The sequence below is a fragment of the Chanodichthys erythropterus genome, chromosome 21 (assembly GCF_024489055.1).
Source record: "Chanodichthys erythropterus isolate Z2021 chromosome 21, ASM2448905v1, whole genome shotgun sequence".
In the NCBI taxonomy this organism is placed as follows: domain Eukaryota; kingdom Metazoa; phylum Chordata; class Actinopteri; order Cypriniformes; family Xenocyprididae; genus Chanodichthys; species Chanodichthys erythropterus.
This window is the reverse complement of record NC_090241.1, coordinates 21,340,641-21,366,001: the sequence shown is the minus strand read 5'-3', so window position 1 is coordinate 21,366,001 and position 25,361 is coordinate 21,340,641. Positions and strand designations below refer to the sequence as shown.

The 25,361-nt window shown below is 36.6% G+C and overlaps 3 protein-coding genes across 15 annotated transcripts in view; 2 read left to right on the top strand and 1 right to left on the bottom strand.

Moving 5' to 3' along the window:
- Window positions 1–21,954, bottom strand: part of dock7 (dedicator of cytokinesis 7) — a 54,108-nt gene extending 32,154 nt beyond the window's left edge. For all 11 annotated transcript variants that reach the window (XM_067373940.1, XM_067373941.1, XM_067373942.1 and 8 more), the window contains exons 1-20: window positions 21,832–21,954; window positions 18,874–18,976; window positions 18,529–18,704; window positions 18,150–18,218; window positions 15,431–15,560; window positions 15,062–15,274; window positions 14,859–14,944; window positions 14,708–14,774; window positions 14,315–14,464; window positions 13,892–13,972; window positions 13,627–13,789; window positions 13,292–13,434; window positions 13,044–13,137; window positions 12,792–12,954; window positions 6,103–6,220; window positions 5,917–5,987; window positions 5,565–5,703; window positions 3,957–4,058; window positions 3,485–3,571; window positions 3,168–3,399 (exon numbers count right to left, since the gene is read on the bottom strand). In XM_067373940.1, the coding sequence (XP_067230041.1) occupies window positions 3,168–3,399; window positions 3,485–3,571; window positions 3,957–4,058; window positions 5,565–5,703; window positions 5,917–5,987; window positions 6,103–6,220; window positions 12,792–12,954; window positions 13,044–13,137; window positions 13,292–13,434; window positions 13,627–13,789; window positions 13,892–13,972; window positions 14,315–14,464; window positions 14,708–14,774; window positions 14,859–14,944; window positions 15,062–15,274; window positions 15,431–15,560; window positions 18,150–18,218; window positions 18,529–18,704; window positions 18,874–18,976; window positions 21,832–21,869 (2,425 nt within the window). In that variant the 5' untranslated portion in view covers window positions 21,870–21,954. The remainder of the gene's footprint in view (window positions 1–3,167; window positions 3,400–3,484; window positions 3,572–3,956; window positions 4,059–5,564; window positions 5,704–5,916; window positions 5,988–6,102; window positions 6,221–12,791; window positions 12,955–13,043; window positions 13,138–13,291; window positions 13,435–13,626; window positions 13,790–13,891; window positions 13,973–14,314; window positions 14,465–14,707; window positions 14,775–14,858; window positions 14,945–15,061; window positions 15,275–15,430; window positions 15,561–18,149; window positions 18,219–18,528; window positions 18,705–18,873; window positions 18,977–21,831) is intronic.
- On the top strand, window positions 8,017–12,455 carry angptl3 (angiopoietin-like 3). Its single transcript, XM_067373953.1, has 7 exons — window positions 8,017–8,615; window positions 8,864–8,974; window positions 9,325–9,442; window positions 9,527–9,640; window positions 9,841–9,936; window positions 10,211–10,483; window positions 10,566–12,455. Exons 1-7 carry the CDS (start codon window positions 8,091–8,093, stop codon window positions 10,739–10,741), a joined length of 1,413 nt encoding a protein of 470 aa, XP_067230054.1. The 5' UTR covers window positions 8,017–8,090; the 3' UTR covers window positions 10,742–12,455.
- A 1,973-nt stretch (window positions 21,955–23,927) lies between the features above and the next one.
- The window catches only part of atg4c (autophagy related 4C, cysteine peptidase), a 10,885-nt gene continuing 9,451 nt past the window's right edge, over window positions 23,928–25,361 (top strand). The window contains exons 1-4 of one of the 3 annotated variants that reach the window (XM_067373070.1): window positions 23,928–24,015; window positions 24,329–24,452; window positions 24,557–24,640; window positions 25,235–25,361. The exon at window positions 25,235–25,361 is cut by the window's right edge and continues 104 nt beyond it. In XM_067373070.1, the coding sequence (XP_067229171.1) occupies window positions 24,341–24,452; window positions 24,557–24,640; window positions 25,235–25,361 (323 nt within the window). In that variant the 5' untranslated portion in view covers window positions 23,928–24,015; window positions 24,329–24,340. Of the gene's footprint in view, window positions 24,024–24,328; window positions 24,453–24,556; window positions 24,641–25,234 lie in introns of those variants that run through there. The other 2 variants (XM_067373069.1, XM_067373071.1) reach the window with 2 other exon arrangements.

Here is a 25,361-nt window from a genome sequence, read left to right as displayed (position 1 = left end):
CGCCATTAGATGGCGGCAACACTTTACAGGAGAATGAGTCAGTGAAGCACAAGAGACTTTTAAATTGAAAGGAACTTTTGCAAAAGGAAGTTGTTTTAGCGCTGTGGTGCTATGGAAAATTCCCAAAGCTGTAAAAAAAGGATCGCTTTCCTCAGCGGACATTCAAACGGACTTGTATAAAGGATATAATATTATGGACATCGACTTGAAGAATGAATGTAATGAAATATACCAGACACAGGTAATAGCCTACTCTCTCTCTCTCTCTCTCTCTCTCTCTCTCTCTCTCTCTAATACTGTAGAAAATTCAATGAAGCGACTCAACGTTCCTTCGTTACTAGTTCTAAAGTGACATTTTAGAGTTAGCAACGGAGGCTTGGTTTAACTGACAACTTGAGTTTTGAAACGTTCCTTCGTTACTAGTTCTGAAGTGACGTTTTAGAATTAGTAACGGAGGCTTGATCCAACTGTCAATTGAGATTTGAATCCGTGGCGGAAGGAAGTAGTGCTGCACAAAAGAGGGTTTTAAAGACACTCCGTTGTTGTTCTTATTTATTTACACACTCGTGCCGTCGAACTGTTGTATAAACGCAATATCACACTCGTAGCCGTGCGATATGGCTGTATATCAGCACGCTGTGATTACCTGCGGCCTAGTGCCTACGGACGAATCACAGCGTGCTGATATACAGCCATATCGCACGGCTACGAGTGTGATATTGCTCATATATATATATATATATATGAATAACAAAATTATAAATTATTCAACTATGTTTAGTAGATAGTCCACTTTATATTTAAGAGAAATAAAGCAAAATACAAATACAAAACTAACGTTAAAAAGCCCACCATTTTTACAATAATCATTATTTAACACAATATGAGCATATTTGACCAATTTAGAAAATCTTTCTTTCCTTTTAAATGCCATGCCAGCTTCTATGGCTGTATTCATCAGGAAAGCCAGGGGCCATATTCACAAAACATCTTAAGGCTAAAAGTAGCTCCTAACTTGCCGATGTAGGAGAAACTCTTAAAAATAATGGCCGTGTCAATCTCTGGGTGTGATGTCCAAGGGGATTGAGGGCTCCCAGCTTGGAATTTAGCCCAAACCCAAAGTTCTCCCCATATCCCCAGCTGAGAGTGAGGGACGGGGTGGCGGAGGGATGCAGAGAACTGTCTATAGGCAAGTAACTATAGGCAAGTCGGCTCTAGTCTGTGTATATATATATTCCTCCTCTTGAGCTGATTAAAAAGACCGTTTGAATGTGTTTCTCCCAAACTTTGTTTATAAAATGTAATTTGTTGCTTGAATTCTGCATTCTCGAGATGCAGACATCCAAGAGGTGGACAATGAACTGTATATACTAGTTTAAGTAGTGACACTTAGTCTACATTTTAAAACCTTTATGGCAACAATATGGCAACATTTTATTTTGACTATGGCAACAATTTTTTTTTTTTAAATATTTATTTGAATAGGGCAACATTTGTATTTTAAAACCTTTATTTTAATATGGAAACATGACACCTTATTCCTCAATATTTCTATGATTAAATCGCTGACTCCTCCCCCATCAGCCAATCACTGTGTGTTTACTCCATAGCAACAAGGTCAACCCCGCCCTTACTCTTAGTTTAAGACTTCAGTTGATTCCTTAGTAAAAGTTGGTCTCAGCAGCTTTGTAAATAGGTTAAGAGAAAACTCTTAGCTAGGAACTTTTACTGCTATTTAGGAGAAATCTTAGTGGTAAGATAAAATGTTTTGTGAATACGGCCCCAGATTTAGTTATTCAAAAATAAAACTAAATAAGTTTTTTTCTAAAAACCTTAAGGCTATATTTGGATTTACTTGTTTAAAAGCCTTTCAACAGAATAAAACAAGTTCCTGAAAGGGTATTACAGTCCAGTAAAGTATGTGACCCGTGCTGGCAAAATGAGTGAGAATGCGCACGGGCTCATTACAAGCTACAGGTAGGGCTGGGGGATATATCGCATGTGATTGTCATGCGCATTTTGTCAGTAAAGCCAGTTCCCTATAATGCGCGTGACAATCACATGCGATATATCCCCCAGCCCTAGCTACAGGCACAAAAAAAAAAAAAAAAAAAAAAAGAAGAGAGAAAATAGAGAGTCAAATTTGAGGTTTCCACAAAAATTAGTTCATTATTTGTTCATTTTCTGAGAGGAAAGAGGAAGACTGACAGATCCGAAAAGTGCGCATAAAGACAGCGCGTGATCCCTATATACACATAAACAGAATTACAGTACTTCAAAATATTGAAGTAAAATATTGAAAAAAATTTAATATATATTTTTCCTATAGATATTTGGTTGACAAGATGTGTAGACCAAATTAGGTGTTATTACCAAGGATTTTAAGGTATGGTTGCTTGGTGATTTTGTTTTGGAACCTTCAGACCTCGATTTTTCTCAAAATTGACTTTGCTGACTCTATCGACTTCAAACAGATGTAGCTCATTCATTTGTTCTCCGATTCCAACAAATAATGCATCATTTTGAAGGTTTTGTAATAGAGATTATGAAAATACTCAATAACTCATTTGCTCACTGTGACTCATTTTGCCAGCACATGTCACATATGTTTAATGAACAGTGTATTCTGACAAGATGAACACTTTGGGGAATTTTCTCCTGATAGTAAAAATGTATGTCTGAGTCTTGAGTGTCCTATCCAGCATCATGTGTAAATGATCCCAACGATTATTAAAAAGGCAATCCAACGTAGAAAATAAACTATTTATACGACCAACTTCTGATTTGAATCGCAAACATATTCTTCAGTCTAAAATGTGAGCTGGTTGTAAATAACGGATTTAAAAGAATGATTTGTTTGGGTTAGGGTTTTTTGGAGTAATTGATAATTTTAAAATGGCCGAACTAGCAATTTAAATTTTAGTTGACTTACAAGGATCATGGCAAAATGAAAAATGTGTCATCATTTATAGTTCTAAACATGTATAGATCTCCTCCTTCAGTGGAACACAATAGAAGATATTTTGAAGAATATTGGGAACCAAACAACGTTGGAGCCTATCATGTTCCACAGAAGTCAAAGTTTTGGAACAACATGAGGGTGAGTATTTCTTTAAAGCTGTAAAACTTTTCTGTGTGTTTTCTGAGATTATGTAGGTTTGGAGTACCTATCTGCCCAGCTATAACAGGTGGTCGCACCATCAGCAGAACCAGTTTGTCCAGCAGTAGGTGAAGGAAGCGCACCACAGGTTCAAGCTGAGATGAATTCAAAGCTGCGATACTAGACTTCAGCTCAGCCTCCAGATTATTCTCCATAATGCGCATATCTCCTATCCTCACGGGGAACATGTGCTCATCCAGCGCATGCACCAGAGCAAAGAACTTATCTAAATACTGGTCCTGGGGAGAGGAAAGAAACACAGAAAATGCATGTGTTTGTAAGCTTTAAATTAATCATTATTTTGACCATTTAACTACTAATTACCTGCGTGTGGATGGTGGATGCAGCCACAACCTCTACATTAAACACCCCTCTGTGGTTATCCACCCATTTCATTCCAGGAAGAGGAACCTACACAAATACATGAATGAACTTCCAGTATAATTTCTTTCAATAAATGGTTATTATAATAAATTGCTACCCTAAAATACTTTCAAACGCTCAAACAATAATCAGTCCCATTGTACTGTATTTGAACAATTACACCATTGCTAACAGTAATGGTATCATCTCGATAAAGAAAAAAAGAAATACTAGGTCTGTAAACAAAACTGTAAAAGAATGTTGCAGGTTAAATTAAAAAGTGTTGTTGACCAATGAGGAAACTCTTTAACACCTCATGCATTAAATGAAAGACACTTTACCAAAGATGCCAAATAATCTCATTAAAGAACTTTGTCTATGTTGTATGATAAAGAACTATCTAATGTGAGCTGTATGACAGAAACTGCCTTACATCAGGAGAGAGAACAGAGTAAGACTGAGGCGGTTTTTCCAGCGATACGGGCAGGCAGAAGTGGCCTGTTCTCAAACGTCCATTCTGCAGCATGGGAATCCACTGAAGGAGACAGAGACAAAACATTATAGGTGGGAACCTTCAAGCACATCATGATTAGATTCGAGTCAAGGAGTCATACTCCAGTTCCAAAACAATTTTCAATGCATCCCAATTGTTCACAACAATGCAAATCTATGTTATCGAATGAAGGTGTTTTTTTGTCATAATCTGTGTAATCTGATAGATGTGTTTTCTATAAGCACTGTGAGAGTGCCAAAAAAAAAAATGTTAAAACAGGAAAAAAAAGCATCTTTTTGTGTTTGTGTACAGTACTGTTCAAGCCTCACCAAGGCTGCATTTATTTGATAAAAAATACATTAAAAAAATAATATATTTTCATTAAAATTCTTAGCAGACATTACTCTAGTCCTCAGTAGATAGGTTTACATGCACTCATTTTCGTCAATCGAAAATTAAGGGTGCAGTGAGCAATTTCTGAAAAACGCTGCTGAAAGTGGATTGAACCAAGCACCAAAACACACTTGTAGCCAATCAGAAGTAAGGGGCGTATATGCTCATTAAGGGGGAAGTGCCTGTGTTGCATAGCATGTTTGTGAATTTGGGGGTAGAGTTATCAAGAAAGGGGTGTGATCTTTTTGGGTATGGGCGTGTTTGTTTTGGTGGTTTCAAATATCAACAGGGTTTCTCAGAAATCGCTTACTCTACCTTTAGTCATCAATTATCAATTGTCATTAATCGTCAATATGTCAATCGGAATGAATACAATCCGAATTCAAATTCTGGACGTTCTGTTTACATTGCAGTGCAATTCACATATATTCCAAACAAAACTTCAGTGCATGTGCAGTGCCAAGTTGCCACGTTCAGAACCAGAAAAAGTCACGACAATAACGTCACCGGAGCTACAATGAGTATAAATGTAATTTTATGTCAGATGAGTTTTTTGTTAGGTCTCATCCACTGACCAGTTCGTAAAACATGTAAATAATTATACACAATTGTATGACATAAAATTTATGTAAATATATGCATCATGGCACTCAAGGTATTTTTGAATCTGATTGAGAAAGTAGTTAGATTCAAGTGTTTACATGATTAATTTTTTTCCTGTTGATTTGATTATTTCAGGTCTACACCTCTTTCAATCCAATTTAAATCTCTTTCGGATCAATTGAGGTGTTTACATTAAGTCTTTTCAGACTGATTGAACCATCAATATGATTACTAAAATGCATGCGTTGCTTAATATTTCTGTGAAAACCATGATACATTGATACAAGGACTGTATTTATTTAACATATTTTTTTTGTAACAATGTAAAAGTGTGCTGTCAATTTTTGATCAATTTAATGAACCTTTGCTGAATAAAATTATTTTCTTTAAACAATTAAATCTTACTCATCCCAAACTCTTGAATAATAGTGTGTGTGTGTGTGTGTGTGTGTGTGTGTGTGTGTGTGTGTGTGTGTGTGTGTGTGTGTGTGTGTGTGTGTGTGTGTGTGTGTGTGTGTGTGTGTGTGTGTGTGTGTGTGGCACTGTATGTACCGTGTATCCAACAGGCGTCTCCAGTGGAGTGTTCTGTTTCTGTTGACAGCTGACGTGGTAGAAAGTGAAGAGGATGTGATGATGGTCGGTCAGAGAGGCTGGTAGCTTGATTTTAACTTCATCATGGAAATCAGGTGATCTGAGGAAAGAACATTTGAAAAATATTGTAAAAATGTCAATGTAAGCAATCCATTTTCTATGAAAATCAAACAAAAACTTGACCAAATGTTGTTCCAAGATCATGTAAAACTAACAGTGTCACTTCCTGAGCTGATGTTTGATCTCATGTTGAAGACTTCTGCATGATGTCATGTAAGTGAGTTTTTAATAGAAGCTGCAACCATGAACTCACCGATTATGATAGACTACAGAAGTGTAAGCCTCCTTTGAATACTCTGAACAGCTGGATTTCCCGTAGATTACCTAAGAGACCATGAAAGAAAGAACTAAGTATATGATTCCATTTCACCAAATCAAGAGAGTGCTTCCCCATGACATGTTTGGCTATATGAGAGATTGTAAATCTGTCAAAACATACAGGCATAGCGTTGCTAGGATCTTCCCCATTCATGAACTGAACTTTCACTGTAATGTTACGGGCAGAGCCTTGACGATTTGCGAAGTTCAGGCTCTGTGGGTTCACGTACAGGAGGTTCCTACAAACGCAGGTAGACAGAGCAAGGAAAGTTGTTCATACATCAAATATTTCATTACTGCTCCCATTCAATTAAACAGACATTTGAATCCAATTTTATTTTAACATATTTAGAAGTTTTATTTAGTAACATATCAAGCAGGTTTTGTAAATCTTATATTCAAAATGTTTTTCTAATTGCATGTGTAAATAATTCTGGAAATGTTCTTCTGGTTTCTCAGGCAGATCCTTAACTGAAATTAAGATATTTAAAAATAAAACAGAAATGTTCCCATGAAATAAAAACAAAGATTATGATGAAACCAACAACCAATTGTTAAAACAGGACATTCTTTAAAAATATGACATGAAAATTAAATTACAAAACAGAACTTCAAAAACAGTTCACATGTGAAAATGTCTTAAAGCAAAAAGCACGGGACAAAATTTGGGACAACATTAATCCCCATTGATCTTTTCATTGCAAAGATTTTTGTTGCACAGCCGTTTCCGTTCTGCGGTTACAGTAGCTGCTGGAATGGACAGAAATACTGCAGTGACGTGGAACATACTCTCCTGGGAGACCGCACAGTCCGCAAAGGTCACAGACTTTCCAAGGAGCACAGAAATCTCATGCACTCTCAACATTACCTACTCTCTGATGTGGTGCTAATATCACTTATTTCATACTGTGATCTTTTGTTCAAATTCAAAACGAGAAAATGAGCAAGGGAGAAGTGAAGTATTGGAAATGTTTCCATAAAAGTTGCATTGTAATACAAAAAAAAAAAAAAAAAAAAGATTCAATGAGCCAAAAACTCGAAGAAATTCCAACCAAAAACGTTCTTCAGATCTATCTAGATCAGCAAACTCGTCAAATAATAACGGGTTACAATACATTTTTTTAATTGGCACAGGGTATAAGAAGGACATTGGAGAGGATATTTCCATCCACATCCACCTCCCAACCGCTGACACACAAGCTCCTGCACCCTGAATGGCCTCTGGGTACACAATGGGAGTCAGGTCGTGTTTGCTGTGTCTACAAATATGGATTGAGGCCAAACTTTCAGCACCTGTCTGAACAGAACCAGTTGGTATGTATGTATGTATGTATGTATGTATGCATGTATATTATATTATATATATATATATATATATATTATAATTATAATTATATTATATTATATAAACTACTGGCCCGACCAGGCCATCAGGAGAAAAAAAAGCCCCGTTGAACCCTGAAGGGAGATTAATACGAAGCAGCAGTAAATAAAAAGCCTGCACTTATCAGTGCAAATGGCACAAACTCCCCCAACTTCAGTCATCATTCATTTCTATTACCACCTGAGCCGAATCGTTCTGAGATCCAGCGACGATCCCGCTTGTACATGCAGACCCTCTTAATGGCACCTGAGAGTGATGCTCCGCTGATTCAGGAGACCATTAAATCAAAGCCAGAACCATAAATCGCATACTTTTATTATTAATTCCAGTCTAGCGGTGCATGCACAGAGCACCAAGTGGCCGCGGTTATGATGTGATCGATCGGCAGGATGATTCATCAGTATCGTTCATCTTTGCTTATCAGATGCAACCAGGGACCAGGTTATGGATGTGTGGTGAGTGGGGGCAGTGTGTGTGTGTGTGAGTGAGATACTGTAAATTGTGTGCACCGAGTAAACTTTCCCAGATTGGGAGGAGGACGCTCAAGCAAAGCCAGCTTAATAATTACCAAATGCTCCCTCCCCTCTCAGTGTAGCGGTATATATTTGAGGAATCTCTGCTGTTTTTGTTCTCAGAGTAGGAGATGAGAGGAGTACCAAGAAAGGGAGGTTAATAGAGTGTAGCACGCAGACGGGCATTGGGAACAGACTGACGCAGTGAACAAAATGCCTAAAATGATGTTGATTTTCCTACTTTTTTGGCTAAGCTTGTCAAGCTTATCAAGCGCAGCCTCTAACCTGAGAAAAGCACCCACGGAGGCACCTATCCTAATCACCGCGCCGCCAACTGAGGCTAGATCACGTTTTGCCATGTTAGATGATGTGCGACTCTTAGCTAACGGTTTGCTCCAGCTGGGGCAGAGTCTCCGAGAGTTTGTGCACAAGACCAAGTCTCAGATCAACGACATCTTCCAGAAGCTCAACATCTTTGATCGCTCCTTCTACCAGCTCTCAGTGGTCACCAGTGAGATCAAAGAGGAAGAAGAGAAGTTGAAGGAGACGACCATATTTTTGAAGGCCAATAACGAGGAGATCAGAAACTTGTCATTGGAGATCAACTCCAAAATTAACAACATTCTCCAAGAACGAAGCCAGTTGCATAGCAAGGTTGGTGGGCTGGAGGAGAAGCTGAAGGGCTTGTCTCAGAGCATGATGCCTCTGGAGCAACTTCAAGAGATCACTGCTTTGAAGGTGAGTCCAGTCAACTTAATTCAGAATTTCAAATTATAAAGGTCCAAATTTGCAATATATCTATAGGGCTTCGCAATACCAATTTTCTACATAATAATGTCTAAAAATGCACACAAATCACACTTGATGGCAAGAACGAATAAAAATGTATATCATTAAAAATGCACCGATCATATAGCTGAAAAGGCATCTGCTCCAACGGAATCCAGTTATGCATATACTCCATTAACAACTTTTATCTGTTGCAGGATGTTATTGAAACACAAGAAAGGACCATTACAGACCTGCTTAAATCTGTTAAAGAGCAACACGAACAGCTAAATTACCAGAAGATCAAAATTAAGAGTCTTGAGGATAAGGTATTCATCCATTTAACTATAATATTTCATGTTATTTTCATTAGAAATTTAAGATTATGCATTTTGAATTTATCATTCAATGTATTTTTAATAAAAATGGTCCCCACTCTTTTTTTCTTCTTCTTTTTTACAATTAGATAACATTTTATCGAGATTTGTTTACTTTTTAGATTCATTTTTTAATAAATTAAAGTCAAGTGATTAGAAATCCTACTGAATATAAAACAAAGAATATTTACTGAATTTAAAATTCACAGTGAATTTAAAATTCACAATTTACAGTGAATTTAAAATCACTAACTCTCCTGGCTTTATTTGCATTTACTGAGAATAAATATTCATTTATTCAGGTGAACTATGATGCTTTTCAAGACACAGCTGACAAACCTTTGGATTTAAACCCAGAAACACCTGACCCTTTTCAGTACCTAACAATCAACTCCACCAATGGAACTTCAGAAATAAGTGGTAAGAACAGCATGAAATCAATTAACAATTTGAATCGTTGCTTTAATAAAACCAAAACCATCAACTGTGCATTTTGCTGCACAGACTTTCCAATGGACTGCAGTGATGTGTTCAAAAGAGGCCAGAGGACCAGTGGAATTTACCCAATCAAACCCAATCAATCTGAACCTTTCTATGTTTACTGCGAGATAAGTTCTGGTAAGGAACCAATAATGCACATCTAATCAGACTTCCTACTGATATTGATTACAAAAACTGTGACAGACCATCACAAAGTGCACAAGAAAACCTACAGGTGGTTAATTTTTTAATTACAAAGGTTGTGCCTTTATCACCATTCTTATCAAACTGAATATAAGATTCTCTTTTTACAGTTTACTTTTACTCTTTGTTTTAAGATGGAGCAGCAACAGTCATTCAGAGGAGGGAGGATGGTTCTGTTGATTTTGACCAGCCATGGGAAAAATATGAACATGGATTTGGGCAATTGGAAAGTAAGTATGCCATTTTGTGTCGTGTCACGTTTCCTTCTCTACCACTCCTACTGTAGATGTTTGATAAAATATGAACAGCTTAAGCCTCTGTAGTATGATGCATCTTTAGCTGAAGACAGTTGCAAAATACAATTGATACTATAGACTTGAAGCAGTGCCAGCAGAGGCAACGAATGATTCAGACTGATTCAAATTGATCACGTTTCTTCCTGGCATGATCACTAGAAATGGAAACTTTCGTTTTCAACTAAGCGGAAATGTCCTTGTGTTACAGAAGAGTTCTGGCTTGGCTTAGCGAAGATCCATTCCATTGCTCAACAAGGAGAATACATTTTACACATTGAACTGGAAGACTGGAAGGAGGAAAAGAGATTCATTGAGTACACGTTCACCCTGGAAGGCCCTGCATCTGATTACGCCCTTCACGTGGCACCTTTGTCCGGAGATCTGCCTGATTCCATGAGCAACCACACAGGCATGAAGTTCTCAACCAAAGATAGAGACAACGATAAACATGATGAGTCCAACTGTGCCCGTAACTATACAGGTATCAAACAGTTAAATTAAATAATTATTCATACAATTCATAACTAAATATCCCTTGAATAATAATTGTTTGCTGTTTTCAGGTGGTTGGTGGTTTGATGCATGTGGGGACACCAACTTAAATGGGAGATACGCTTGGGTAAGGCTGAGGACCCGCCACCAGCGCAGGAAAGGAATCTACTGGAGGCCAGCAAAAGGAAGCTCCTACACTCTCAAATCCACAAAGATCACCATAAGACCATCAACCCAGTTTCAATAATCCCTGACCCTATATTCTCTATTGGGTAATTCAGAATCAATTAGAGGGGTCACATTGGCAGTAGACACTGGCCAACAAAGCGTTTCCCTTTCTCTACAGACAGCCGAAACTCAATGATGCAACTGCAACAGGTCATTGACTCTGTTAGAGGGTAAAAAAAAAAAACAAGTCAAAGGGTTATTGCAACATGTTAGTTCATCAGATAGCAAACTTGTAGACTGTAAAAAAAAAAAAAAAATCTTAAAACTAAAGAGGTTCAAATGGCAAGATCACACCTCTAAAACAGGATCTGGTGCATGTCATTATCAAGAGTCAACAGGAATTAACAATACTGTACGTTTGTAGACTACATGGATATGGATATATATGGATAATATTATAGAACTGCACTGCATTCAACTATAGAACTTCTCAACGTCATTTCACATCTTGTATGTTTACTTAAATAATGTATTTAAGCAATTTACACAAATGTGCAACAGTAGAAAAGCAAAATGGGTAACACTTTATAATAACTTTCATTAAATCATAACCTTAATGCTTAAGAACACATTTATATTATATTAAATAAAACAAATAAGCAATATATATGTTCTTGTAATTTTGATGTTGAAAATTATTACAAAGTGTTACCAAGAAATGTAACGTTATGGTCTGCATGTCTCTTTCTGTTACTGAGTCATATTGACTCCAGGTTATGCTTTGTACATACTCAGCTGTATTGTGTATATTTAGTTTACAGAATGTTTCTCAGTGATAGTTGGGTGCATCATATTTATAGCAACACATTTAGACAATAAGATTAAAAATATATATAAATAAATAAATCTTTCTTTAAATTAGTCACAGCACTCGGGTGAAACTGCACTTCAAACTACTTGGACTCACATGGCAACCCTTTTTTTTCTGTTAATAACTGTAAACGACTGCATAATGAAAACAAATTTCAGCAATATCTTCTCAACAGAGAATACAATAAATTAAAAACTTCATTGGGGACTCACATAACTAAAATAAACCAGTTTCCAGACAGTTTAACGCTACTGTTAGTTCATGGGGGAGAAAAACAGTTATTTAACTGATAATAAATAATCCAGAAGGAGCATCAAGCTTAACCTGTGTGGGAAATCATACCTTCATAATTAACATGTTATACGACCTCTGCATATACGACAGACATGACAAGTGTGATAAATCTAGAGCATGAAATTTGTCAGCAGTAAACTCGTCCCAATCTGCCCATTCAGCACCACCCAAATCAAGGCTGACAACGCGGAGCGTCCAGAGGAAGATAACAAAGTTGGAACAGGCTGAGAGAGGACAAACATGTCCCCTGAATGACAGGTTATGGCAACGTATGCAGAAGATAAGCATCTTTGTCTGACCAACCTTGACTAAATTAGAAAGCTTAAATAATGGGGTTAGATCATACAGTGAGGCCAGTCTTGCACAGAGAGCAGATGGCTATTAAGCAATAAGAAAAAAGCAAGGCTAATAGTGAGGCCAATTCTAAATTTAATCTAGCCTACAAGAATGGCACTAGAGGGCCTCAGCGAACATCCAAGGGGACCTCTAGACAACAAAATAATTCAAATAATACAAAATACTTGTTACTTACTTGTTTTAGCTTATTTTAAATTTACCCTCTCAACAACTGATTGGTTTCTTTGAAGAAATATGGTTCCCACAGTCTTGGAAAACCTGGATATATGAGGCAGCCTAATTTTAAAATGATGATGATTTCTAGACCCGGAAATGTCACGTAAATTAATAAACAGCTAAGGCATTTTTATAAAGAATATATCTTACTATGTTATGCCATGCTTTTTAAGCCTTCATCCATGTAAATTCAAAGAGTAGAAACCCTGAAAAACATTCCGTTCCTAAAAATTCTGGAATCCTGAAATGTAATTATTTTCATTTACAAAAACTAGGAGTGCCCATAGATTAAAAACTAAGCTAGGATTATAGGTGGCCTTTGAATATTATTGTGGAGTTGGAGTCCAGAATGTTGAGAATCACTGATCTAGACATTTAAAGCCGGTTATACCTGTAAGTGGTGTTGGGTACATAAATGTCCCTAGCAGGGAACTCCAGGATCTCTTTTGTTGGCCGCACTCGACTGTCTGGGTAAGGCTTCACCTGGAGCAGCTCAGGCGTCAGGCAATAGTGAGGGTTCTCAGGAGCTGGAGAGATGTCAATCTTCAGCTGGGCTAAGGGCATAAAGTAAATAAGTTACCTAACTGCATAAATGGTTAATAAGGCCAAAATCTTTTGCATAAACATGCCAAGTGAGCTCTACCTGTGATGGGCCTTAGTCTACGCAGCACAGAGGATGGACGCCGCATGTCGGCTAGGAACTTGTAGAGATCTTCATCACTTAATCGATCTCCTTCCTAATATGATATATAATATAATAGAAATAATGTAAAATGTCAAAAGCTTCGATTCATTAGTCAGTTTGACCTATGCAATGACTGGAGGACAGTCAACTTCCTATGAACGAGATAAATACTAGGATTTTTTTTTTTTTTTAAAGTTCAGCGTGACCTGTTTAAAGAAGTTGGTGACCGTCAAGGTAGCAGGCCTGAAGCTAGTGAGACTGCATGATTCATCTCCGCTGGTGGTTCTCTCCAGCGAACGACGCCCCACAATACTAGAGTTCCTCCGTTCGGACCACGAGCCCTTCCTCTCTGTGTGATGGTGCAGAGCCAAGAGTTATAAAGACAGCAAATAAAGAGCAAAAATTAAAAACAAAATGAGATTGGGCAACTCCTACTTTAATGGGTTTTGTCACCCATTTAAATGTTGTTCAGAACACTAACCTCAATCTGTGCAAGTACAGGATTAACCTACACAAAAATCTGTATCATTTGTAGACTCACCTGAAAGCCCCATCTCCAGCTCTGTGTCTCTCTCCAGACTGCCTGCGCTGTTCACTATATTCATGAGATGTATGGCCGTCCAGGCAAATGGCATCCGATAACGCCCTAGTCGCTGACAGAACTGTTCAGACTGACTGCGCAACTTCTCAAGCTTTTCCTTATTCTGTGGTAAAGGAGGAAAATAAATAAATAGCAGTCACCAAGTTGAACTACACACTACCAGGAGTTGGAGTATACAATGTACAAACTATAATAAATGGCTTACTTTGGCAGCATCAGACTCTTTAAAGACCATGTAAGGCTCTGCACACTCTCCAATGTCTCCCTGCTGTAGCACCTTCTCAAGCTGAAAGCAAACACAGTGCAGATGAGCATTGATAATGCACTGCTTTCAGTGAACACTACTCAAAACACACTTAATAAATAAATGTTAATGCAATATTAAAATCAATGGAATAATCATCAAACATGTGACTACAAAAAATATATATACACATTTATTAAATCCATTCATACTTAAACTGTCATATTGGCTTAAAAACATCAATTTATGCAAGAATGTTGAAAAGTAAAAAAAAAAAAATTATATTATTAGCCTACATGACTCCAGTCTTCAATGTCACATTAGATCCTTCAGAAATTATTCTAATATGATGATTAGGTGCTTAAAATTATATATGTAACCAACCTTGATAACAAGGAAGACATCTTGGGAAGGGTAAGTGATTGAAAAGACGGCAGAGCGGGCCAAGGTGGAGATAGCAGCAGACGGGATATGTGGTCGGAGCATGGCCTTCGTTTGCTCAGAGTTCAAGTCAAAGTAAAAGTTCTCTGATATCTGAGGATTAAGACAGGAAAATTATAGACTACATTAATGTCTGTGGGAGCATCGAGAAAATAACTGAAATCTTTAAGCAGGTGACTACTACCCTCTAGTGTTGAAATCAGTTAGCAATGTCATGTGACATTTCCTCTACAAACAAATGTAACCTTTTATTTACTTGATATGCATTACTTTGAGCTTTAGATTTCCACACAACTTTCAACTCTTTATATTCCTAAAGGAATCATAACAGCTCACCTTTTTCTTTTCTTTGATATCATACAAGGCCAAACTTGCAAATATTGGCTCAATTTCTATCTCAAACCTTAAAAGTGAGAAGAGAAACATATCAGCAAAATTGTAGTCATTAACATTAAATTTGATTCCACAAAGGCTGTTCCCGACTTACTTCAAGGACAAGCACTTGACAAGAAGCCTTTGACCAAAATGTTCTTTGGGAACATCAGGCACACAGTGGCGCTCGATGGGGTCTTCCTACATGAAAGGGGGAAAAAAAGAATGCAAGAAATTTTAGTAATCCTGAAAAAACTGAACATGACATTTGTGTGTTTGGACTTGTGAGAGTTAATAAAACAAAATGCCATACTCTACCTCATCCAAAGCAGGATGCAGTGCGAAGAGCTCTCGATGGCGGTTTGATTTGCGCTGGTCCTCATTGTGGCGGTCGATCTCCTCGTTGGGTACTCGATCCAAAAGGTGAGGCAACAGAGCATCAGGCTGAGAGTTCTTCAGGTCAAAAATACTGCAAGCCCAGCTGCCACGTGGAGTGTCATCAATTGACATGGACCTTCTCTTCAGATCATCCTGTACCAAGCAAAGTTAGTGATTATATTCAAAGAATTTAGAGAGAAACTCTCAGCAGAGGGACACAGTGGTATTGTGTAGGGGTATTATTCTACTGAGCTTAGCAAAAAAATGAAATCATTACATAACACGCACCAGTAGCAAAGACAGGTTTACCTGATCATCCTGATAGCTGCTGTGATCTGGCAACTCATCAGACTCAAAAACCTGCTTGGGTAAACCTCTCTGCCTCTCCTTCTGCTTATCCAAAGTGTTGGGGTTAAACGCCGTGCCCAACTTGTGATACCTGTGCATCCAAAATACATTGATTATTCCCTGTATGCTAATCAGTATGCAAATTGAGAAATGAGACTAAATAAATAAAATTATATTATATATTTTTTTTTTTTTTTTGTGAAAACCATTTTTATGACAAAAATTTGGCATTTAAAAAACAATGATTAATATATTTTTTATCATAATTATATAATTATTTTATGCAAAGTTTTTAGTTTTTTTTTTTTTTTTTTTTTTTTTTTTTAGGAATTAAAGGATTAGTCCACTTTTAAATAAACTTTTCCATAATAATTTACTCACCCCCATGTCATCCAAGATGTCCATGTCTTTCTTTCTTCAGTCGAAAAGAAATTAAAGTTTTTGATGAAAACATTCCAGGATTATTCTCCATATAGTGGACTTCAATGGGCACCAAACAATTGAAGGTCAAAATTAGTTTCACTGCAGCTTCAAATTGTTCAACACGATCCCAGATGAGAGATAAGGGTCTTATCTAGAGAAACCATTGCTCATTTTCTGAAAAAATTGGAAATTATATAAGTTTTAACCAGAAATGCTCATCTTGAACTAGCGCTCTTCTTCTCCTCTATTAGAATTCCAGCAGTGTAGACACTGCTAATTGTATTACTGCCCTCCACAGGCCAAAGTTTGAGCTAATTGTTATATACTTGCACTAGCATATTGCATATAAAAATGAGTTCATACTTTATATGAATTCATACAATGGTTTCACTAGATAAGACCCTTATCTCTCATCTGGGATTGTTTTGAACAATTTGAAGCTGCAGTGAAACTAATTTTGACCTTCAACTGTTTGGTGCCCATTGAAGTCCACTATATGGAGAAAAATCCTGGAATGTTTTCATAAAAAACTTTAATTTCTTTTCAACTGAAGAAAGAAAGACATGGACATCTTTGATGACATGGGGGTGAGTAAATTATCAGGAAAAGTTTATTTAAAAGTGAACAAATCCTTTAAGAGCCTTGGATGTGTTTTACCATAATATAAACACATGAATATAAACACATGAATATATATATATATATATATATATATAATATATATATATATATATATATATATATATATATATATAACTAATTACTTACTAATTTAAATTAATCACTACTCAAATTTTAATGAACAAGAAAACAAGATTATGCAAAGAATCACATTTTTATAAAAAAAAAATAAAGTATTACGAGTAGTTTGCACAGTAATGTTAAAATTCAGTTCAGTGGTGTTTTGTTAATGGATAAAATTACAAAGATTCAGTTCACATAATCATGTGAAAGTTTGCAGGCTCTAGCTACCTCCCATAATAATGTATATGTTTGAATAAGGTCTTAGTGTCTCTCTCAGGTCTTAGTGTCCTAAAAACACTAAGACCTGGTTTCACAGACAGGAGTAGGCCTTAGTAAAATGAGTACATTTAAGTAGCTTTTATAAACGTGCCTTAGAAAAAAAAAAAAAAAAAACATTATTTGTGTGAATCTTGAGACAAAACAATGGCACTGACATAATTTAAGATATGTCAGTGCAAGATGCTTTCAGTTAAAGACAGCTCAAGCATACACTTTAGTCTAGGAATAGACTTAAAGGCACAGTTTGTAGATTTTTCACTGCTAGGGGTCACCTATTCAAAACAAAGGCATAGCTTGATGACGGCGAGTTTGAGCACAGAATCTTGGGAGATGTTCTTCACCTCACAGCCGGTAGAAAAGAATCGGGATGGGACTCGGGCAGAAATCATGTTCATGGATGAGTTTTAACGTTACTGTAGTATGAAGCAGAGCAGTGCCGAGTGATGTTGGAGCTGAACGAGGCCTCTGGAGCAATTTCTAATGAGAGACGATCACGACACATGGCTCAACAGCAGCTGAACTTTTATTATGCTACACAGTCGCCGCTTCCGCTTCTTCCAGTCAATAGTATGAGGTAATGCAGCGCTGTTTCACTCATAGGCGACGCACGGACAGTCGGACACATCCATGTCCTGGTTAAAAATTTATTTCTACATTTTTAACATTTGGGATAATGTACGTACACAAGTCAACAAAATATATAACACTGTTTTAGTGGTTTTTGGATATTTTAATCCAAAAATCCTACGTATTGTGCCTTTAAGCCTTGTCTGTGAAAGCGGGCATAAGTCTAGCTCACTAACCCTGGTTAGAACATTACATGATCTCAGTCAGGATAAGCGTTTGGGCTTATTAATTAAGAATCACCAAGGTAACTGATACACAGGCCCTACAAATATTCTATAAATACTGGCAAAATACACTTGAATTCCTTTTTGTCAGTTATGAACAGGCCCACACAAAAACTATGCCTGCAGAAATCCACAGACAGTGTTACAGATACTTCCTCAGGATTGAAACATCCGTCAATCACAACAAGGCACGAAGAACATAACACTCTCAGCTCCACTGAACACAATTTCCATATTTAAATCCATGTAGGAGAATTCTGCAGATTTTCCACCAGAAACAATCAATGTAAAAAGGAAACTAGGAACTTAACCATTTGGAGAAAAGGAGCAAACAGAAAGAGGAAATCTGGTATAGTACGTAAAATTTGGTACAAATTCCATACTTGCGGTTAACGACGGCCCAGTCCTCAGTGTAAGACCGAATGCAGTCTCTGACGTGTGAATCATTCTCACTGTAAAATTATTTAAGTGGAAGAACAAGTTAAACATGTTAAATCAGTAACAGTTATGAGTTTTACATTTTAGCTGACAAAATAAAAAGCAATTAAGAAAAATGTGGGTAAACAATTTGTTCTCTTACTATTCATATTGAAATTAATTTATAAGCCTTTTAGGTCTAAATGACTACTGAAATAATCATAGCATGTGTTTTTAAAACTGTTCACACTGACAATTCGAAATCATTCATACCTCTTGCATTGTGTACATTTTAGTTTGAGGACACATACTAATGTCTGCCTCAATTCTTCAAAACACACTTACCCCTCCTCAGGCACAGCCTGGCCAAGAGTTCGGCACTCTCTTGGTGTGTAAAGCACTTCAATGTCATCTGGAGGAAATTCGATGAGATCTCTCAGAGGTCCTGACTCTATAATGGGAGGGTGAGTGATCAAATACTCTTCAAAATCCACTGGCTCTACAGCCTCTGTCAGAGGAATCTGTAGGGAGAAATCCAAAGAGGAAAAGACGGAGAACGTGAGAACTGTTGATGCTATCTGCCAAGAAAGACAGGATCACACTGAAGGGATAGTGGTATATACTCTTTGAAGTGTCAATCTCTCCGGTTTATCATAGAAAAGTATATTATCTTGCAAAAGTTGTACTTACAGCATTGCTAGTTGCGTTCCCACCAACACTGAGGTTTTTGAGAAGTTGAGGAGAACCTCCATACTGACCAGCAATCTGCTTCCTGACCTCAGCCGCTACAGTCCTGGAGAACAACAAGAGAGTGAAGATGGCATTATAATTCAATCCAGAAAAGAGTCATGACCTAAGAGTCAATAAGCAAATCATAGAATAAAAGCTACTTTCAGAGTGGAATACTCGGTTATATATACACTATTGTTCAGAGTTTGGGAGTTTGGGATAGTAGATTTGTTTTGTTTATTTATTTATTTATTTTTATTTTTTTTAAATAAATTAATACTTTAATTCAGCAATCAAATTGATCAGAAGTGATAGTAAAGATGTTTATAATGTTTTAAAATATTTCAGTTTTAAATAAACACTGTTTTTTTTAACTCTAGACTAGTAACAGAAGAATCCTGAGAAAAAAAAAAAACATAATGGTCTCCAGACTCTCCACAAAAATAATATTAAGCAGCTGTCTTCAACACTGATAATAATAAGAAATGATTCTTGAGCACAAAGGTTTTTGAATGAAGGATCTGAAGGATCATGCAACATTGAAGACTGGAGTAATGGCTTTGTGATTACAGGAATTTAATAGATAAATTCAATATACTGTAAAATATATATATATTATATATTATATATATTATATATATTATATATATATATATATATATATATATATATATATTATATATTATATATATTATATATATATATAAGAAAATGGTTACTTTAAATTGTAAATCTATTTCACAATTTTATTTAGTGCTTTTATAGTATTTTTGATTTAATAAATGCAGTTTTAGTGACAATAAGAGACTTTTTGTCCATGCAGCAATTTTAGTGTGTGGTATTGGAAATACTTGTTGTTTTAACTTTTATTCTAATAAAATATCAGTTAAAATGACAATGACCACCATGAACAAATCGTATAATCTACCAGGAATAGTCAAAAAAAGACAAAAACATATTAGCAAATCTTTTAATGGGACAATAAATTCACTTCACAAAAAAAGAGAAGTCCCTGCTGCTTATGACCTCCAATAGGTTCATTACTATGTAATAACATACTTATTACTTTTTTCTTCCAGCTTTCACAGACTGAATTATATGCCTGTAAAGTACAAACAGAAAAAATACCTTTAAAGTTTGATTGAAAGCAATGTCTCTGGCCTGCAGTAAGAGTCAAACTGACAGTATTATTATCAGAAGAATGTCTCTGTTATAGTATAGTGTACCAGTCAATATCCCTAATCAGAATCCTCTTCTAATATGTGTAGAATGACGTACACCAAAACAAAAACCCGCCCCCAGTGCCCTTGTTGGTTCTGGAGGGACCTTTATTTAGGCTGGACATTCCTGAAGAGGGAACAGATGATTAGCCCACTGATGTGTTGTTTACCGAGGAGCCGGCTAACACCATGAATTTCGGTGCATATTTTACACATCTCTGAAAACATCTTAACAGAGCCATGAGAAACAGATTCTGTGACTTACGAGAAAAGATTTCAGATTTCATTTGAATCTTATTATTATCACTGCCTTCAGTAAAAAAAGGAAAAAAAGAAAAAAAGAAAAGGGAGAAATACAAGATTTTCAGAGCTTTCAGTTTTGTTTTTGACTGTGAAAAAAAAAATGTCTGTGGCTTTTCTATACTCTATACTATAGGTAATACATCTACTGACTTATTCCTCAATAAAACAAAACGCTTAACTATGTCTTTGATCATATCAATAAACGTGTTTTGGTTAGTAACAACTAACGATGGGAATCATGGCAGCAGGTGCCACCAAGTCTATACTGAATGATCTTATCATCCCATTACACATCACTGACAAGACAACAGCATTTTTAAGCATCTGGGAAATGCCATGACTCTGGAAACCACCAGGGAGTCTAAAAGGTCACTTCCTTTTTTTTCTTAGATCCATATGAGGTCTAATCTGTGACTTAACATCACAAAAGAAATCTCAATTGAAAATAGATGTTTTTAAGCCAATGATGAGACTTAATTATAGTCTATCACAATAACCCAGGGACCCTGCGCCACAAAGTGTGGGCAACCAGCCAAAATCTGAGCAGATCTCAGCATCAATCACAGTGTCATTACAGGGCAAAGTATCTGCTTTAATTTAATCATACATTGTATTTTAGGTTATACTGGACCTTAGTCTGAAATGACATCAAGCAATCTGAGCACTTGTCACGTGACAGTGTTCTCTGTAATACACATAAATGCTTATGCATTATTATTATTCATGATCCATAGGCATAAAGTCATTGTTTAAATTATTTTTTAAATATCATTACTTTATTATGAGTTTAATGAATCATATTCTTATAATCAAAGCCGTAGAGCACTGTACATATACTATATGTCTGCATATTGACTACTACAATAATATATACCATATATCGCATATTGACAGCATAACATCTCATGATCATCCCGATGTGTCAGTATGTCTCACAAACCCCAAACACTGCATTCCATTGATTCACTCTAGTCTGCATCGTAAATTCTCTATATAGGCTCAACCAAAGGCGCATTTCTGGATTGTAAACCCAGCGATGAAGACTGATTTTAATGCACAGAAGCACAAAGGCATCATACTGCTATCTTGCAGCTTAGGGTGGGTCACTCGGGCATCTCTGTGGTTGTGACTCAAAACCTAGAAAGCTGTCTACTTAGACAGCATTCCAAACGAGTTATCAGACCCAAACGTGCTGTCTGGGTAGGCAGCTCACTAGGTTTTAAGACACAGCCTATAAACTCAGCGTCTGATCCAGCTAACTCAACGCCTAGGCCTTATTTGGAAAAGACTGGCACGCTCGCAGACTGCATCAGGCAGCATACAAAGAATGGTCGCACGGCTCGGGGAGAATATATATAAAAACGCAATGGTTTGGAGATGCGTTAGATATTCTTACCTGCTGATTTTCTGGGCAAAGGCGCGGCGCTCAGCCATGACTGTAGCCGCTGAGTGCTCGAGTAACTCCAGCGCTCCAGCCGCGATATTCCTTCCCCACCCGTACCCGTATTCCGTCAAGCCCGCCTCCTGACGCCTGGAGGACGTCTGTGATTGGACAGTTGCAAAGTCACTCATAAAACCGTAGTAACCATAATAAACAGCGAGGAGCTCAGGGGCGGGACTTTGCAGGATTACGGCTGGGAAAAAATAACAACGCACAAGAGAGGAGAACGTACCGTAAACCTGGAAAAAGAAACGCACATTATCTTTTTGCACTGTTTGTCATTCATATCATAGTTGTGAGCATCATGTCAGATGTATGCTTTTTGTCTATTTGGTTTTTTAATTTTTCTTTAGCAGCATGCAATTTTATAGGGAATTCAGGCAGTGCAGTAGCCTTTTGGGATCGTGGGTTGGAGTCTTCTTAACATGATTCATATCCTGTGCGTACAATAGAAGGCTCTTTTACAGGAAGCTATCAGTATAACGAAAAGTGTGAAATGCATCCGTTTCCACTTCCACAGATAGTGTAATCTGTAGTCATTGACAGCTTTATTTGTGTAGTATAGCCACATGTGTGTTTTGTAATAGTGGATGCTTCATTTGGACGCATCTGATAACGAATACTACTTTGCAAAGAGCAAAATAATGCTCAGAAAAGCTTAAAGAATAAATACTTATTTCATTTGATAATTAAAACTAGATTTGAATTAACCCTTAAACAGGCAAGAGTGGAAAATGATCCGCAAAAAAATTATTTAATGCCACTTTTTCTCTCAGAATACATTGCCCTATTAATATAAAATAGCCAAAGTCATCAACATTTCTATAATTTGATGCAAAATTTAAAAAAAAAATGCAAAATGCTGCTTGTATGATGTCTACTGTCCTACAATTGAGGCATCTAGATTTCTTGTGTTTTTACACTGCTAAACGGTCTCTTTAACCTTAGGGGTGAGCAACTATAGCCCATAAACTCCACTGCAGAGTATAGCCTTAATCAAACATATAATGTATGACACATTTATGGGACTTTTGCTAGATTTTTTCAGGAGTGCTTGATCAGGGTTGGTGCTAAACTCTGCAGAATAGCCCTCCAAGAGCAGGGTTGCACACCCCTGTTTTACCATAAAATGAGCTGTGTGGAAACCTGCAAGAAAATATCTCTTTAAAAATGCAAAGATTTAATCAACTAAATATAATATAAATATTAACATTTGCACTTTTTTTTACTCAAAATACACAGAACAGGGCCTTGAGAAATTGGAGGGCCCCAGGACCTGAAACACAATTTGTACTAAGGGAGACGCCTCCCCCTGGAGTGATTTCTACCAAAAGAAACATGATTTCTACCAAGGGTGAATAACCCCACCCCAACACTGTGTGGGGAAACCACAATAACAACATGAACAACATAGAACTTAATTTTCTTGTTCAGCATTTTCAAACTATGTCCACAGTTAATATTAGCAGTTATATTGTTGTTGTTTTTTACTGTAAAGTCAGATTAATATGTAATCGCGAAATCAGAATGTCCAGCACCATGGGCAGACATTGGTTTTATGTCAGACTAATAAAATGACCAAAAATAAAAAATAAATAAATAAATAAAATTCTGCAAGGGATTAAGGCTATGTATAGTATATGTATAAAGACACACACACACACACATATATATATATATATATATATATATATATATATATATATATATATATATATATATATATATATATATATATATATGTCTTTTAATTAAAAAGTACTACAATCTTCACTGTGTGACAGTTTTATCAATACACATACAATTGCTGTATTTATAAAATAAATATTTTACTACAATATAAAAACTTTCCAACCTAGTAATGTAATTGATTTCAAAAGGAACCACATAACCACAAACCATCCTTAATAAACACCTTTTGTGTCTACAAACGGTTTTTAACCAGTTCTTTGAAACGAGTAGTTCAAAAGGACCGGTTCGTGGAGATGCGTCAGATTTATCACTACCCACACGATGAAGAATGCGCCAGACGGGAGAGTATCTCAAAATACCGCGAGACCGAACGAGATCGCCACTTCCTCAACATGTAAACAGGAGTAACGCTAGTTGTACAGTGAGTTTTTCAGCATAACAAAACATGTGAGCAGGTATGTTTAAAGTATATCTTTATATAGTTACTCATTTATTTTACAATCCGTTCGCCGCTTGTTTGCATTTACGTTTAGACAACTTTGTGACGCTTTGAAAAGTGTACGCTAACTAATTAATTAGCATGCTAGCCTGTATTCTTGTGCTGCATTTGTGTTAATATAGTCGAATTCTGGTGATTCGTTCCTATGCAACGTTATTGCTTTCTTCCGCGTGTGATGGAAATCTAATCTGTGCGAGTAAATAAGTTAAATGGCATCTTTCCATAACGATATAACTTGTTTTGGTCATACTGAAAACTTAGAAACTCCATCGTATGTGCTGTGATGGGTTCTGCTCCGTGGCTAATAAAATGGACACTAAAGGGACCGACGAGGTGGAGAAACTGAAGTCCAAGTTTATATCAGCATGGCACAATGTGAAGTACAGTATGTAATGACAGATCTCACTAGGATGTAAATATGTTCATTTTCCTTTCATCTTGCAGTCTGATTACACGTGACTAATCATGCATTTTCTTTAACCCGTCAAGGTTGGGCTCTTAAATCAAAAACTGCCTTCAGCCGTAATTCTCCTGTTTTCTTGTTGGGGAAATGCTACCACTTCAAGGCTGTGGGTAAGATGTTTTACATAGCACATTTATCCTTCACAAAGTTTTTATTTTTGTGTTTTCTATTTTTATATTAAAATGTGTATTTAATAGAATGTTTTTTTCTAATTTTATTTAGAGTAGAGAAATTTGATCTTTTAAAATGTAGGTCATTTGTACAGTAAAGAATTCAAAAACGTCCTTGTAACCAAGCTCCAAAAAAGATTCTTTTCAAATTTTGTCACATTAACGTGTTGGTTCACCCAGAAATGATAATTCTGTCTTTAATAACTCACCCTCATGTCATTCCAAACCCGTTAGACCTTCGTTAATATTCGTAACGCAAATTAAGAAATTTTTAATGAATTGCGAGAGCTTTCTAACCCCCCATAGACCGCAATGCAATTACCAATTTCAAGGCCCAGAAAGATTCTTGCCGCTTCCTTAAGGTTGAACCACTGTAGTCACACTGTTTTAACAATATCTTTACTACCTTTATTGGCCTTGAAAGTGGTAATTGCATTGCTGTCTGTGGGGGTAATAAAATGAAAATTACGGTTCTAAATTCTCACTGATATTCCAGGTGTATCATGAAATGTTTGTGCTAACTGTTGCCCTTAGATGATGAAAGCCCTACTGAGAGTTGTACTGCTGAGGCATTAGATGATGTTGTCACAGGCAATGTTCATGGATTTCGAAGGGACTTCGCCTCACGAGTTTGGATGACCTATCGAGAAGATTTTCCAGC

Coding starts and splice junctions, on each gene's coding strand:
- angptl3 (XM_067373953.1), top strand. CDS start 8,091: ATGCCTAAAATGATGTTGATTTTCCTACTTTTTTGGCTAAGCTTGTCA. Junction 9,443..9,526: donor TGGAACTTCAGAAATAAGTG/GTAAGAACAGCA, acceptor TTTGCTGCACAG/ACTTTCCAATGGACTGCAGT. Junction 10,484..10,565: donor CTGTGCCCGTAACTATACAG/GTATCAAACAGT, acceptor TGCTGTTTTCAG/GTGGTTGGTGGTTTGATGCA.